The sequence below is a fragment of the Eretmochelys imbricata genome, chromosome 1 (assembly GCF_965152235.1).
Source record: "Eretmochelys imbricata isolate rEreImb1 chromosome 1, rEreImb1.hap1, whole genome shotgun sequence".
Lineage (NCBI taxonomy): Eukaryota > Metazoa > Chordata > Testudines > Cheloniidae > Eretmochelys > Eretmochelys imbricata.
The window spans coordinates 192,733,780-192,751,199 of record NC_135572.1 but is presented as its reverse complement, the minus strand read 5'-3'; the positions used below and the strand labels follow the sequence as shown (position 1 = coordinate 192,751,199).

Genomic DNA, 17,420 nt, shown 5'->3' with positions numbered 1-17,420 from the left:
CACTACAGCAGCACAGCTAGGTAGCTGTAGAGTAGATGCTTCCTATGTCAGAAGGGGCCTCCTTGAGCCAGTAGTTAGGCCGAATTCTTCCATTGACCTGGTTGCATATACAGTTTGAGCAGGGAAGAATATCCTGCAAAATACAGTGAGGACCATGTGTCTGTATGTAAGTGTGTGCCCCAGAGAGAATTGTCAGAAGCAGCATTCAGTACGCAGCATGATTGTTGGAAATGCTGACAAAATAAAGTTTCTTACAATGTGGCTTGTAAATATCTTTGTTAGTTCAACTTGCTTCCTGACTGATTATTGCTAGGATAAGAACTTGGTAAAGGGGCGGGGGGGAGTAGGAGGAGTGAGCTGTGTAAATTAACTATGACTAGAAAGAACCAGCCCTGCAAGGTACAGCTTTAGCAGGCAGCCTAGGTAGTGCCTGGAAATGCAAACCACTGTTGTGTACTGTTCAATATTTTCTTAGCCAAAGTCATAATTTTGCAAGGTGCTGGGTACCCTCCTCTTCTAGATTCTGAGCCTGCCAAGACTTAGGTATATGCTTAGTTTTATGCACACGAGTAGCCCCGTAGACTTCAATGATAGTATTCAAGTGCTTTGTTTTACACATATATGGAAGTTGTTGCAGGATTGGGGCCCTACTGACTATCCTGGCATTCCACGGTAGGCGTGGGTTCATCAATAGCTCTTGTGTAAAATGAAGCATTTATTGGTATATATTGGTCTCATCTGGTCCAGCTAACAAAAATCAACATAATTACAGCTTTATTCAGCTTGACACACATGCCGAAAACCCCCAGGGGTGAGCAATGGGTTTACTAGTGTTCTATTAGAAGAGGGAGGGTCCAGCTGCATTTATGGAGGGGAAAAAACCAAACTCTAGTAATGGAAACTTAAAATGGTCAGATATTATATAGGTAAGCCTCTTCTGCTATCCTAGAATATTTGAAGGGTTTCCAACCATTTCCAATCTCATTTGTGGCTTTGATCAAAACTCACATTTCCAACAAACATTTTCAGTATAAACATGTAGTATGTCATCTAGTGAGGATGAAAATACTGAGATACAGACTGTTTGGGAGGTATGTGTCTCTCTATGACAGAAGCATTATAGGCCCGTGCATAAAACCCCAGCTCCTAGAGGAAGATGAATTGCCTTTGCCTTTTTGGACATTTTCTAGCCCTCATAGTGTGGAAGCAAAGCTTGAAATGGTGATCTAATGGTAACTGACACCTGCCTGAATGTACAGAGAGCATGCTTCCCTGAGGGGACACCAACAACGCATCTACTCCAACAGAAGACAGTGTGTGTGGTGGAGGTCCTTGGTGTTCCCAGTCCATAATAGTTCTCTTGGGGTGGGGGGATGAGATCATGTGAGTGAGAGATTAAGACTTTCCTTGTGGGGGATCTCTTCCATGCTACCTGATTTCCCCAATCTGGAAAGTGTCTGATTAAATCACTGTCTCCTGGTGGTCTCTTCTTGTTTGGCTAGCTAAAGGAAAAATAGAACACCATATACTGTTGTCATCATGAATAGGTCGGAATATGAACAAGAGGCTGCTCGGCAGCTCTCCAACACGAGTTTCTACAAGCCATTACCCTATGATCCCACTGAGAGTTACCAAAAGCAACTACAGCATTTGCTCAAGAAACTTCCTGAAAAAGCACAAGATCAAATCCGCACAGACACACCCCTGGAACCCCGACCTGGGATATTCTATCTACTACCCAAGATCCATAAACCTGGAACTCCTGGGCGCCCCATCATTTCAGGCATTGGCACCCTGACAGCAGGATTGTCTGGCTATGTAGACTCCCTCCTCAGGCCCTACGCTACCAGCACTCCCAGCTACCTTTGAGACACCACTGACTTCCTGAGGAAACTTCAATCCATCGGTGATCTTCCTGATAACACCATCCTGGCCACTATGGATGTAGAAGCCCTCTATACCAACATTCCACACAAAGATGGACTACAAGCCGTCAGGAACACTATCCCCGATAATGTCACGGCTAACCTGGTGGCTGAACTTTGTGACTTTGTCCTTACCCATAACTATTTCACATTTGGGGACAATGTATACCTTCAGATCAGCGGCACTGCTATGGGTACCCGCATGGCCCCACAATATGCCAACATTTTTATGGCTGATTTAGAACAACGCTTCCTCAGCTCTCGTCCCCTAAAGCCCCTACTCTACTTGCGCTATATTGATGACATCTTCATCATCTGGACCCATGGAAAAGAAGCCCTTGAGGAATTCCACCATGATTTCAACAATTTCCATCCCACCACCAACCTCAGCCTGGTCCAGTCCACACAAGAGATCCACTTCCTGGACGCTACAGTGCTAATAAACAATGGTCACATAAACACCACCCTATACCGGAAACCTACTGACCGCTATTCCTACCTGCATGCCTCCAGCTTTCACCCTGACCACACCACACGATCCATCGTCTACAGCCAAGCTCTGCGATACAACCGCATTTGCTCCAACCCCTCAGACAGAGACAAACACCTACAAGATCTCTGTCAAGCTTTCTTACAACTACAATACCCACCTGCAGAAGTAAAGAAACAGATTGATAGAGCCAGAAGGGTTCCCAGAAGTTACCTACTACAGGACAGGCCTAACAAAGAAAATAACAGAACGCCACTAGCCGTCACCTTCAGCCCCCAACTAAAACCCCTCCAACGCATTATTAAAGATCTACAACCTATCCTAAAGGATGACCCAACACTCTCACAAATCTTGGGAGACAGGCCAGTCCTTGCCTACAGACAGCCCCGCAACCTGAAGCAAATACTCACCAACAACCACATACCACACAACAGAACCACTAACCCAGGAACTTATCCTTGCAACAAAGCCCATTGCCAATTGTGCCCACATATCTATTCAGGGGACACCATCACAGGGCCTAATAACATCAGCCACACTATCAGAGGCTCGTTCACCTGCACATCCACCAATGTGATATATGCCATCATGTGCCAGCAATGCCCCTCTGCCATGTACATTGGTCAAACTGGACAGTCTCTACGTAAAAGAATAAATGGACACAAATCAGATGTCAAGAATTATAACATTCATAAACCAGTCGGAGAACACTTCAATCTCTCTGGTCACGCAATCACAGACATGAAGGTCGCTATCTTAAAACAAAAAAACTTCAAATCCAGACTCCAGCGAGAAACTGCTGAATTGGAATTCATTTGCAAATTGGATACTATTAATTTAGGCTTAAATAGAGACTGGGAGTGGCTGAGTCATTATGCAAGGTAGCCTATTTCCTCTTGTTTTTTCCTACCCCCCCCCCACAGATGTTCTGGTTTAACTTGGATTTAAACTTGGAGAGTGGTCAGTTTGGATGAGCTATTACCAGCAGGAGAGTGAGTTTGTGTGTGTATGGGGGTGGGTTTTTGGAAGGGGGGTGAGGGAGTGAGAGAACCTGGATTTGTGCAGGAAATGGCCTAACTTGATTATCATGCACATGTTATCACTTTGGATGGGCTATCACCAGCAGGAGAGTGAATTTGTGCGGGGGGGTGGAGGGTGAGAAAACCTGGATTTGTGCTGGAAATGGCCTAACCTGATGATCACTTTAGATAAGCTATTACCAGCAGGACAGTGGGGTGGGAGGAGGTATTGTTTCATATTCTCTGTGTACATATAAAGTCTGCTGCAGTTTCCACGGTATGCATCCGATGAAGTGAGCTGTAGCTCACGAAAGCTCATGCTCAAATAAATTGGTTAGTCTCTAAGGTGCCACAAGTACTCCTTTTCTTTTTGCGAATACAGACTAACACGGCTGTTACTCTGAAACACCATATACGACACCCAGGCTCTGAAGGAGGGTAAAATCCTGTTTAGATCAGAAGGATGTGTAAGGAAACAGAAAACTTGCCCTGCTGATGAGAAATGCACCATCTTCTGCCGAGAACAAAATGATTCCATTCCCAGTTGGTGTTTCTGTGACACTGCAATGGCTTTGCCAGCGGAGAAGCAAACAAATGGTTCTGTTGAGAAAAGCCATTTGCAGAGTTGGGTAAAGAACCACTGTTGCTGGAAATGGAATATTTGAGGGATCTGAACTTGTCGGTGAGCAGAAACAGTGGATTCGCCTATAGAGACTGTGTGGAAGGGGGGAAAGGGACATTTTCCATCCGTGAACTATAGCTTCTACAGAAGGTAACAGACATGAACTTTAACTCCCATTACCTGGTTTCCAGATCAACTGTCAAGCAACTGAGGCCATATTGTGGGTCACTGCTTAAATGTTTCACAAAGTATAATACAAATAGCAATGTTGGCATGAACTTTGATAAAACTGTAACAAAGTTAATACAAATGGAAATATGATTCTTAAGGTCTAGAACTTCAAACACAATAGCACTGGATAACAGCATGAGAACTACTATATTTCTACTATGGTAGCCTAGCCTTTAGGCACCAACTGGGTCTCAGCCCCAGCCTGCTTTGTCCTGTACAAACACATTTTAAGATGGTCCACGTGTTGCAGAGGTCATTATATAAGCAGACCAGAGAGAAATAGGAATAGACTGACAAGAGGTAAACGTACATAACATGTGAAAAGTACAGAACTGGCTACTTTCCCTCCCACTCTTTTTACACTGCCCCAGCCCTAGGTCCTGTATGTCAGTGTTTTACATCCAGCCAAAAATAGCCTCTGATCACCCTGCTTACCTCACAAAAAGGTGATGCTGGTGGTTGGGGGAAGGGTGGCTACCATATGTAATTTAGCCAAAACTCTATCTAGGCTTTCTCCCTACCTACTTCTTTTCAGGTGGGGTTCATATCTTTATGGATTACAAAGCCAGAAGGGACTACTGTGATCATCAAGTCTGACCTCCTGCATAACACAGGCCATAAGATTTACCTGGATTAATTACCCTATGAACTAGAGTATACACAGAGTTGTTTGTTTGGATGGGTTGTTTGTTTGTTTAAGAGAAATCTTGATTTTAAGGATTCCCAGTAATGGAGTATCCACCACAGCCCTTGCAAAGTTGTTAAAAATGTGTGCCTTATTTCTAGTCTGAATTTGTCTAGCTTCAGTGTCCAGCCATTGGGTCTTGTTACATCTTTCTCTGCCAGACTGACTTTTCCTGTATTAGCTGATTTCTGTTCTCCATGTAGGTACATAGGCTTACATGGACTATCCACAAAGGAATTTAGGCTCCAACCTTCCATTGACTTGAAGCTCACTTGTGGATTTGGGCTTTAAAGGCTGATCAAGTCCCCAATAACCTTTTCTCTGATTAAGCTCCTTGAGTCTATCTGTTTAGCTTTATCGGTATAAGGCATATTTTCCAATCCTTTAGTCATTCTCAAAGGTCTTCTCTGACCTTCTCCAATTTATCAACCTCCTTCTTGAACTGTGGACACTGACTCTGGTGTAATATATATGTGGCTCACAGCATTCCTGAGGGAAGCTGATGGCAGGCTGTGTGGCCTCTCCCTCGCACCCTGACAGCAGAAAACGAAAGTGAAGAGTTCTTCCCTACTGTGGAAGCTGAGGGAAATAACTGTAGAGCACTTGGATGGCAACATCAGGAGGCTGAAACCTGTGGGGGGGAGGAGAACGTTTGGGGCATTCTGTATAAAATCTCAGCCTATTCCTGGATTTCAAGATGGCAGAGCTGTTGCTCTGGTTTATCCTTATGTGATTTTCACCATTCATTCAGGGAAGTCTTATGGCTGGTGTTGTCCTATGGCAGATGGTCAGACTGTGGTCCCTTCTGGTCTTGAAACCTATGGGTAAGTGCTCCCAGGATCTTGTCAAATTCTTTAAGCTGAAACAATGAAGCAAGGACCTTAAATTCTAAAGTGGAAACAAGCTCCCTTCTATATAGGATTTTATACTGTGCCCATCACCCTAATAGGAGTACACAAAGAAAACAAAAAGAAGGTGAAGGAAAAGGGGTTGAAGGAAAAGACAATTCAGAGTTTACTGGGGGCCTGTTGGTCGACAGAGTTGGAAAAGCTGATAACAGGAGCCCCACCATGTGCCAGGCTGATGGCAGGGGCTCCCACTGTCAAAACTGTGGTGCAAACTTAGTATTGCACGATCTGCAATATCACACATTTATTAGGGCCTTATTTGCAACCTCATTTCTGACAAGTGATGGATGCGTGAGCAGAATAGTGCCTCCCAACACCAGTCTGGGGTACTGATTTACCAGGAGAGAGTCCCCTACAATAAATCACTGATATCCACACCCTGTAGCTTATGGATGTTCTTGGCATGTCTCCTATTGAAGTTCCAACCATGCCTGACCTTTCTAAACTGTGCAATTGAGTAGAAAGAGCTTGAGCTTGTATGTCAGCACATCTTCACTAGATGAAAGAACAGAAAGGCTTTGATAGGCAGTGTGAATAGTATCTTATAGGGGACTTCTCAAAAGACTCACATTCTTCTTGTGAAGTGAGTGGGAATTTTATCATTGACTTCACTGAGCTGGTGTTATGGCAATGCTGAGCTCCTTGGAAAATCCCACTCTTATGTTTTGGAAAATGCAGCAAATCCCGTAGCAAGGTGTGATGGAGCGTGACTCACCACTGCGGAGCCTCCTACTGGCTATCTGGGGAATTGGCACTGCGCCCTCTTCCAGTGGTGTCTCACCTGCTGTCCCTCTGCTCCTGGACTCACATCACGCCCAGGACTGAGGCATCCTCTTCAGTGACACTGCCCTCTGGCTGTGCCACACTCTGTTTCCCCCCTTTCAGGGCAAACTGCAGCCCAGTCCAGCCACTTCCTTCAGTGGCTCCAGTACCCTTTTTGCTCTTGTATTAGGGTCTCAGTCTGCAGATCCCAGTAACCTGCCAGGAGCTGCCTTTAGCTCTCTGGGTCTCTGCCTGCCGCACTGCTTGGCCCAGGGTGCTTGCTGTCCTCCGCCTCCTCCCTTTTCAAGCTCCAGGGAGTGACTGAAACTACTCTGTTCTGCAGCCCTTCTTTTATGGGCCAGCCTGGCCCTGATTGGCTGCTCCTATAAGCCCTTCTGTGACTGGCTGCCTCCTGCGCAGCCTCCCTAGGGCTGCTTTTAACCCCTTTTCTGGCAGTGTGGGGAAGACGCCCCATCACACACAGGTGTAATGTTGTGACTACACCAGGGTTCAGATGAGGTCTCAGACCCTGTACAGGACAGAATTTTGCTTTCTTTATGTCCAATCATTTTCGCTCAAGTTATTGCTCGCTTTGCTGCACCTAGTCAGTTGAAAATAGGTAATTCATATGAGTAACAGAGAAATTAAGAATAAAATCAACTGGTGGGCGCAATACGAGGTAAGTGATGCATAAATATTAACTGATTACGTCTGTCCTTAGAATGTCACAAAGAGATGAATGGGCGCTTCGTTAGGAGATGTGCTCGCTTACCCTTTCTGCATTAATTGAAAATGATGGTTGGATACAAATAACCAAACTGAGTTTTAAGTCTGTGCAAGCGGAGTTAATTGCTCTATTAGCATTCAGGGAAACTGCAGTGCAAGCCGGCTGCTTTATTTCAGACTGTGCATTCTGTCAACTGTTGGCATAGGGTCTGGATCTCTTTGACAAGGGATCGATAGCTTTCATTGCAGATGCCAGTTGTCAAGATGGTGTTGTCTATCAGAATATATTTCGTTTCATCAACGGTCTTTGGGGAGAAGTCATGCATCTTCTTAAGTAAGAAAAGTGACAAGTTAACTAAGAGCTTAAGTGGAAGAGAAGGAGATTCTATTATTTTGAGGCTCCCGTACAACTACTGGATTCAACAGTAAAATTGAAAATAAGTGTATGGTTTTCATACAAGGTGTAGAATGTAATTAGAATACTTCACAATATTTCCAAGAGGTAGGGGAGATTGGAAGTCAGAAACAAACCAATATTGGTACACTTCTTGACCTGGCCTCATTTAGTTTCACTTGCAACTTTAGTTGGCTGTCTTTGCCTCAAATATAAAACAAGTGGTTCTTTTGTCACGGTTCTTGACGTTTGTAAAATACACACAGGAACAGGTGTGTCCAAAATACTGAAAACATTGACAGTGTATCATTGATCTGTGGGACTCACTCTTTAATATATTGTTTATATTCTAGTAGCTCCTGGAGGTGTGGATCAGGAGTTAAACAGGCTAGGAGTTGTACAACCACGTTGTAAGAGATGGCTTCTTCCCTGGAGGACTTAAAATATCTAAATAGCCGGGCGTGAAAGTAACTTAAATGACTTACTGGTACACAGGATGGCTGGGGTCCTGGGCAAGGCGGAAGTGGCAGGGCTGGGGCCAAAATCCTTCAGCCAGCCTTTCAGCGCTGCCTGGCCTGCGTCGCCCGGGGCTCCGGCTCCAGGTGCGGTAGCAGCAGCGACGGCTGGGAGCCCCGGGCCCTTTAAATCGCTGCCAGAGTCCCAGGGCAGCTTCCCCTTTTGCACCCCACCCACCCATCAGCAGCCCAGCCAGTATGGTTGAGACTTTCTTACCATATTGGCTTACTTTCACCTCTGAAAACAGTCTTAACTGGGTTTTATCTTCATCTTTCCTGTTTGCAATAATAAGCCATAAGGTTTTTCTAGGTTACCTAGGCATAATTGAGGCCAAGATTTTACATTTTCAATTTACATGGGTGAAAGCAACTATGGGTACGTTAAGCCGAAAATGAACAGAAAGCAAACATAATATTTCTGCTTCAGGGCATAAGCCAATTCCTATCAGACAGATATGGGAAGAAACTTACTTTTAGGGACATTGTACACTTTCTTCTGAATCATCTAGTACTGGTTACTGCCTGAAACAGTGTACTGGACTAGACAGATTGTTCATCTGATCCATTGTCCCTGCCTAGGGAACTCTTTTCTGAAAGACTGTTGTTAGAAGTCTGTCAAATTCTTAGTTCTTCCTTACCCATCCACTGCTGGGGTACTAGTCTTTTTAATAGAGCTTAATGAATAATTGCCCCTTTTTTGTGTGTGTTGGTTTTTGGGGAGGCTGAACTGAAGAATCAGGGGCAAAAAAATCAGTTTGCTTCAAACCAAAATTACTTTTCTTTTCTTACTGTAACCATGTTTTATCAACTTTTCATTTCAGGTTTGTGTCATCCCCCTTCTCGCCCCCCCGCATTTTTTGCTTTCTTGAAAAAATTAGGGTGTTTTTTTTTAAGTGAGCAGCTGTTTTAAAAAGGACTGAAATGAATAGTTTAAATTTTTTTCAAAAAAATTATTATTATTATCATTTTTTGGCTGAAGCCGTTCACCCAATTTAATATATAAAATATATATTAAAAAAATTATCCCTGAAGAGACTTTTAAAAATCCCAGTTCTTAGGGTGCTTTATTTAACAATATAAGATACTTGAGGCTTACTTGGATCAACTTATTTGTATATCACAGTACAAAACAAAATGCATGTTAAAAAAAAACAACCCAAAGTACTTATTTATTTGACTTGCTTTTAGAAACTATAGTCAAATTTTTGTCAATAAAAATCCTTACCTGTTACTAATAGCTCTTCATGCTTTTGAAAGAATTTCTGTGATCTACATCTTAAGTGATGTAACTTACCCATCTGTTCATTTCTTGCTCTCTCCATTGCAGCTAGTTAAGTCTGCTTGTTTCTAATTCTTATTCAGTTAATGTCAATAGTCTGATTCTGGTGCATTAACATGCTGCAGGAGTCTGTTAAAACTCTATAAAAAAAAAAACACCAAAAAACAACAGACACCACCCTCCCCCACCTCCGGTCCCAAACATTTGGGGGCTAAAGTTACTTGATAGTGTCCTTTTAATGATCACAACAGAGCAACAAGGCAGATGAAATTACAGTTGGAAATTCATGAATGTAAATTGATGCCTTCCTTAGCAAGTTGTCCTGGATACGAGTACCACTTCTCCTTGGAACGGAGCTGGGAATAAGGCCTAGGAATAGCGTCTCTTTTAAACCTGGTGTGAACTTGACAAGTAAGTCTCCAGAATGGATGAACAAAACAGTCACACGTCCGCCAAACCTGAAGATGACCTAAGTGTAAGTAGGTGATTTAAGTACCCTCCACTATTGTACCAGACCTGTGCACTGTGCATAGAGGGTTAAACCTATTCGTAAATTGACAACCTCTAAATTTTTATTGTTAATTACGTTTTATCGCTTTGAGTTAAAAATTCAGTCTATTTGTGTGTCTTCTGATGCAGTGCAATGAGCATTTACTGACAGAATTGAAATATCAAATGTCAGTGTGACAAAATGGAAGGGATAGACTGGTTTCATGACAAGGAGCAGATTTCTGCTAAGAAATCTATTTCCAGGAAAGAAATCCAGCATTAAACTAAGTATAGCTACCTTTCAAATGTATAACTAAGGCTATCACTGCATTGGAGATTACATGTGGCAGAAAGAATGAGGAGTCATTAAATAATTTAGTGTATTGTGATACTTAATTTGCTTTATTAGCTTAACTGCATTTTATAGTGCAAAAATTGATCAAAAGCAGGAGAAAGATGCATGGTTTGAATAAAATAGAAAACCTAATCCATGATGTTTTAAACTCTTAATGCTTCTATTACTATGAAATGTTTTGGGTTAAACTAAATACCTCTTCTCCATAAATCATTTTGTAAATATACAGCTTAGCCATTAGTGCTGCTATCATCAACTCGGTGCTCCGGCATTATGCACAAAAGCTTGCCATGCACAAAAGGCTTGATACATTAAGTTCTTTTTTTTTTCTCCCAGATAAAATGATGGTAGCTAACAGACTGATCAAATCTGAAGTATGAATTTACATATGCACTCATTAACAATGCAAGTACTAGGCAGCCATCATGCATTCCTACAGTTTGAGGGAGTATGTGCATCTCCTTCTTACACTAAAATTCTTTTAAACCTGCCCATCTTTGCAGTTAGGCCCGAAAGAAATGAATAGGAATAAGATGGCTCAGCTTCTATAGAAATCAATCTTGACCTGTACGTGCAATTAGTGACTTTTGGGTGTCCTATTTGGTATCTTAAAAGAGCCTGACTCTTTTATTAAAAAGAGGATGGGTCCTAAGTGTTTTCTGAAGATAGGGTCCTTCAGCTGTCGTGGTGGACACCCACATTTACTAGTTCCTTGAAAACTTTTGACTGCAGCTGTCAAATAGACAACAATATCCTTTTTCTATTTTTAAGCTTTCTCGATTACTGTATTCAATAGGATACCGTAAAGAAAGAGATGATGTCTGTTAAGTCTGTAGTGCTTTTCCATAAGGGTATAGAAAATTGCTAATTATTTAGAAACTGACATGACATAGACTGGTTGGATGCTAGATGTTTAATGGTTAAATACAGGCATTTCATACCTTCCTATTTTGCTATGTCTGTGGTAAACAAAGTTAAAGATGGCCTAAGAGGCTAGGGGGCATGTGAGAACTGCCCGTCCTATCTGCCTGTTGTCGATTTTTCTGGATCTTGTATTGTATTATATCTGTTCCTTCTGTAATGATGTCAAGAGCCCTTCTCTTAAAAGGAGTACTATATTAGGGAAGTTAATATACAGCTGCTTTTGTAACTGAAAAGCCAAGTAAGTCTGGCTTAGGCTGGTGGTTAAGCTACAGCTGTGCATGCTGCTCTTAACCAGAGCTGCACAGAAAAACAAACCTCTGTTGTTGATAGAACCAGTGTGAACTTTTCTGGATTTGCAACAAGCGAAATACGTAGTATTTCTTCCCCAAATGTTTTTTTCTGATGAAAGACAGTTTCTGGAGGGGAAAAATTTAGTTTGTACTCCAACCTCCTTCTCTGCCCCAATTTGCACTAATGCCTCCTAACTGAGCTTCCACTCTGCCTTCTCCACTCTGCTCTCCCGCCCGAGAGTGCTGAAGGAATTGGCGGCTGTGATTGCAGAGCCATTGGCCATTGTCTTTGAAAACTCGTGGCGAACGGGGGAAGTCCCGGATGACTGGAAAAAGGCTAATGTAGTGCCAATCTTTAAAAAAGGGAAGAAGGAGGATCCTGGGAACTACAGGCCAGTCAGCCTCACCTCAGTCCCTGGAAAAATCATGGAGCAGGTCCTCAAAGAATCAATCCTGAAGTACTTGCATGAGAGGAAAGTGATCAGGAACAGCCAGCATGGATTCACCAAGGGAAGGTCATGCCTGACTAATCTAATCGCCTTTTATCATGAGATTACTGGTTCTGTGGATGAAGGGAAAGCAGTGGATGTATTGTTTCTTGACTTTAGCAAAGCTTTTGACACGGTCTCCCACAGTATTCTTGTCAGCAAGTTAAGGAAGTATGGGCTGGATGAATGCACTATAAGGTGGGTAGAAAGCTGGCTAGATTGTCGGGCTCAACGGGTAGTGATCAATGGCTCCATGTCTAGTTGGCAGCCGGTGTCAAGTGGAGTGCCCCAGGGGTCGGTCCTAGGGCCGGTTTTGTTCAATATCTTCATAAATGATCTGGAGGATGGTGTGGATTGCACTCTCAGCAAATTTGCGGACGATACTAAACTGGGAGGAGTGGTAGATACGCTGGAGGGGAGGGATAGGATACAGAAGGACCTAGACAAATTGGAGGATTGGGCCAAAAGAAATCTGATGAGGTTCAATAAGGATAAGTGCAGGGTCCTGCACTTAGGACGGAAGAATCCAATGCACCGCTACAGACTAGGGACCGAATGGCTAGGCAGCAGTTCTGCGGAAAAGGACCTAGGGGTGACAGTGGACGAGAAGCTGGATATGAGTCAGCAGTGTGCCCTTGTTGCCAAGAAGGCCAATGGCATTTTGGGATGTATAAGTAGGGACATAGCGAGCAGATCGAGGGACGTGATCGTCCCCCTCTATTCGACATTGGTGAGGCCTCATCTGGAGTACTGTGTCCAGTTTAGGGCCCCACACTACAAGAAGGATGTGGATAAATTGGAGAGAGTCCAGCGAAGGGCAATAAAAATGATTAGGGGTCTAGAACACATGACTTATGAGGAGAGGCTGAGGGAGCTGGGATTGTTTAGCCTGCGGAAGAGAAGAATGAGGGGGGATTTGATAGCTGCTTTCAACTACCTGAAAGGGGGTTCCAAAGAGGATGGCTCTAGACTGTTCTCAATGGTAGCAGATGACAGAATGAAGAGTAATGGTCTCAAGTTGCAGTGGGGGAGGTTTAGATTGGATATTAGGAAAAACTTTTTCACTAAGCGGGTGGTGAAACACTGGAATGCGTTGCCTAGGGAGGTGGTGGAATCTCCTTCCTTGGAAGTTTTTAAGGTCAGGCTTGACAAAGCCCTGGCTGGGATGATTTAACTGGGAATTGGTCCTGCTTCGAGCAGGGGGTTGGACTAGATGACCTTCAGGGGTCCCTTCCAACCCTGATATTCTATGATTCTATGATTCTATGATTCTTTGTATTCTATTGCTTGTCTGCTGAAATATACAAAAAGGTAAGGACATAACCAATACTCCGAGGGACTGGAAAGGATTTCCTGTTACCTATTTGCTAAGCTCCACCCCAAAACAGAATTGGTCAGCAAAGAATTCTCAAAGCAAAACTTGCTTTCTCACAGCTCTATCCACCATTGCACTGTGATAGGCGACATTGTTCATGATGCTTTTTTATTACTACTACCCTAAGCTGCAGTAGCTGCTGTCTCTTTACTTTTCTGTTCCTGCCAAAATGATACTTCCCCCACCACCCCCATGTGGGGGCTGGTCATGCACAAATGCAGTGTGGGTTGCATACATACAGTTTAGATTGTAAATTGTTTGGAACCATCTTTTTGTTGTGTTTGTATGTGCTTAGCACAGCTGGGCCCCACACCATGTAGGAGGTGGGGGGGGGGGGTGAGGAGAGGTTCCTAGATATAGTGCTGACTTAATAATAAATTGGGTTTGTATAGTAACTTCGGGGGGAAATGTAAAAAGAAAAATTTCCTCTCTTCTGGGTGCAGGTTCGCTGAAGTGCTGTTTGAAATGTTCCCCGTGGCTCACTGTACATTGATTTTATTTGTTTGTTAGGTATCAAATATTTCAATCCAAATAGTAAATGCAGAAGAGAAGTTGGCAAAGAAGATACTTCCAAGGAAAAACCATGGCAAATCCAAATCTAAGAGGAAAGTAAAGAGAACAATATGGAATTTTCAAAATAAAATAATTCTTTTTACGCTGGTGCTGTTTGTGATAGGTGTTATAACTTGGACCTTACTGTGGCTCTTCATTGGTGAGTTACTGAAAGCTCATGCATATTTCACACATCAGTATGTTATTGAAGGCACTCAGTAAATTGCTTTTAGGGCCTCAGTTGATCCGAGGTCTCTTCCTGCATTGCACATGAATTGATTCACGATGGTCTTTTAAGATGCTTTCCTTTGTCCCTTATGGTATGTCTGCACTGAGTTGGGCTTGCCAGGCATGAACAAAGGGGCATTTAATTGTGTGTAGATGTTCTGGCTCAGGCTGGAGCCCAGGTTGTAGGACCCTGCGAGGTGGAAGGGTCCCAGAGCTTGGGCTGCAGCCCATGCCTGAACTTCTACAGCACAATGAAATGCCTCTTTGTGCGAGCCCAAGTCAGCTGGCATGGGCCAGCTGCAGGTGTCTAATTGCAGTGTAGACGTACCCTTGGAACCTGCATCACAGTGACTTTTGCTTTAGCTCAATGTTGAACATGACTGTTGCTGGAATAACTCACTGCAGCTCCAAGCATCAGCCACTTCAAGTGATCACTTTATAGAGATGCAAAGCATTCTCTCCTCATGGTGGCTAACCATGCTAACTTGAATGCTCGTATAACACCGACAGACCCCGGTCATTGGCGGGCAGGATCGAACCGGGGACCTCTGAAGCTTAGTGCATGAGCTAAAAGCCAACTGCCTGTTAGCTAAGGCTGTAGAGCAGACTCATTTTATCTCTCTTTAAGTGGTCTTGGTGCCACTAGATGGGACAGAACACTATATCCAGAAGGTGTGTGGGTTACATACTTCCCCTAGCTGAGTTGCTATTAAAAAAGAATTTTAAAAAAAGAAATTAACCTTCCTCTAACTGTTTTGCAGTTGAAGCAGAAAACAAAGATGCCTTGTATTTTGTTGGATTATTTCGTGTCGCCAACATAGACTTTCTCCCAGAATATAGGCAGAAGGAGTCAAGAGAATTCCTCTCAGTGGCACAGAACGTGCAGCAAGTGGTAAGAACATAGATCATGTTACAGTGTTAGCAAACAGTTCAGAGCCATGAATGATATTAGAAGAAGCTTCAGTTTTGGCAGTAACACTGGCTGTGTAAAGGGTTTGCCGCCTGGAGTAATCCTAGAAATGTAGGGCTGGAAGGGACCTTCAGAAATCATCATGTCAAGCCTGCTGCTCCGAGGCAGGACCAAGTAAACCTAGATCATTCCGGACAGGTGTTTTGTCTAATCTGTTTTTTTAAAAACCGCAAATGACCGGGATTCCACAACCTCCCTTGGAAGCCTATTCCAGTGTTTAACTCTTTTCTAATATCCAACCTAAATCTCCCAAACTGCGGATGGCGCCCATTACTACGTGTCCTACCTTCAGTGGACATGGAGAACAATTGATCGCTGTCTTCTTTATAACAGCCCTTGAACATATTTTGAACACTGTTATCAAGTCTCCCCCTGCTCCCACCGCAGTCGTCTTTTCTCAAACGAGAAACAAGTCCAGTTTTTTAACCTTTCCTCATAGGTCAGGTTTTCTAAACCTTTTACCCTCTGTTGTTGTTGTTGCTCTCCTTGACTCTGCAATTTGTCCACATCTTTCCACCCAGAATTGCACACAGTAGTCCATCAGAGGCCTTACCAGTGCTGAGTAGAGCAGGATAATTACCCCCTGTTCCCCATGTCTTACATCCAATATTCCTGTTAATACACCTTACAATACAAAAATTTGCCTTTTTTTGCAATTGCATCACATTGTTGACTCATTGAAGTTGTGATCATCATTGCCCCCAGATACTCTTCAGCAGTACTGCTATCTAGCCAGTTATTTCTCCTTGTGTAGTTGTGCATTTGATTTTTTTCCCCTTGGTTTTTATTGAATTTAATCTTGTTGAATTCAGACCAATTCTCCAATTTGTGAAGATCAGTACTTCTGCGCTCCCAAGTGCTTGCAACCCTTCCTGGCTTGGTGTCATCTGCAAGTTTTATAAGCATACTCTCCACTCCGATAGCCAAGTCACTTAATGAAATTATTGAATAGTACCAGACCCAGGACTGACCCCTTACTACAGATGTCGTCCTCCCAGTTTGATAGCAAACCATTGATAATAACTCTTTTAGTATGGTCTTTCAGCCAGTTGTGCACCCACCTTATAGTAGTTTCATCTAGACCGCATTTCCCTACTTACCTTATGAGATGTGAGACTGTGTCAAAAGCCTTACTAAAATCAAAACATATCTACTGCTTCCCCCATCCACTAGGCCAGTAAGCCTGCCAATGAAAGAAATTAGGTTAGCTTGGCATGATTTGTTCTTGACAAATCCATGATGTCTATTCATTAAAACCTTGTTATCCTTTAGGTGCTTACAAATTATTGTTTAATAATTTGTTCCAGTATCTTTTTGGGTACTGAAGTTAAGCTCACTACTGTATACATTTCCAGGTCCCCTTTGTTCCCCTTTTAAAGAAAGGCACTATGTCTGCCTGTCTTCAGTTATCTGGGATCTCACCCGTCCTCTGAGAGTTCTCAAAGATAACTGCTATCAATTCCAAGATGGCATCAGCTAGTTCCTTAAGTACTCCAGGATGAATTTCTTCAGGCCCTGCTGACTGAATGTATCTAACTTTAACCTGTTCATTCTCTATTTTGGCTTGAACTCCTTCCTTCCTTGTTACTTCACACAGTTAATATTAGCATCGGGTCAACATTTACTTTTTTGTTCTTTTTTTTAAGACTGAAGCAAAATAGGCATTAAACATCTTTTGCCTTCTTGATAGCATCAGTTATTAGCGCTTCTTCCTCACTAAGTAGAGGAGCTACTCTTTCCTGCATCTTTCTCTTGTTCCTAATGTATTTAAAGAAACTCTTTTATTGCCTTTTATGTCCCTTGCTAGGTTTAACTCATTGCGTGCCTTAGTCTTTCTGATTTTATCCCTATCTGCTCGAGCTATTCTTCCGCATTTCTCCTTAGCAATTTATCCATGTTTCCACTTTTTGATGGAGCCATATTGGTCTGTTCTTATTCTTCCTATCTTTTCTTCGTATCCGTATAGCTTGCAGTTGTGCCTGTAATAGCATCTCTTTGAGAAACTGCCATCTCGCCTGAACTCTTTTTTTCCCCTTACCTTTTGTTCCTGTGGCAACTTATTTACCAATTCTGTGTCTGTCTGCGTTTTAGATGTTTGGTGTTCTTATTTTGCTTAATCTACTTAATTACAACTTACTCCGTAGTTTGCCCACCCCTGGCCTAGGGTGGAAGCCTCTACGTTCAAGATGCCTG

The 17,420-nt window shown here is 43.0% G+C and overlaps 1 protein-coding gene across 1 annotated transcript in view; it reads left to right on the top strand.

Moving 5' to 3' along the window:
- Positions 1–9,980: 9,980 nt before the first annotated feature.
- The window catches only part of TMPRSS7 (transmembrane serine protease 7), a 50,613-nt gene continuing 43,173 nt past the window's right edge, over positions 9,981–17,420 (top strand). The window contains exons 1-3 of the mRNA XM_077807297.1: positions 9,981–10,031; positions 13,988–14,189; positions 15,019–15,149. Coding sequence (XP_077663423.1) covers positions 9,981–10,031; positions 13,988–14,189; positions 15,019–15,149 — 384 coding nt within the window. The remainder of the gene's footprint in view (positions 10,032–13,987; positions 14,190–15,018; positions 15,150–17,420) is intronic.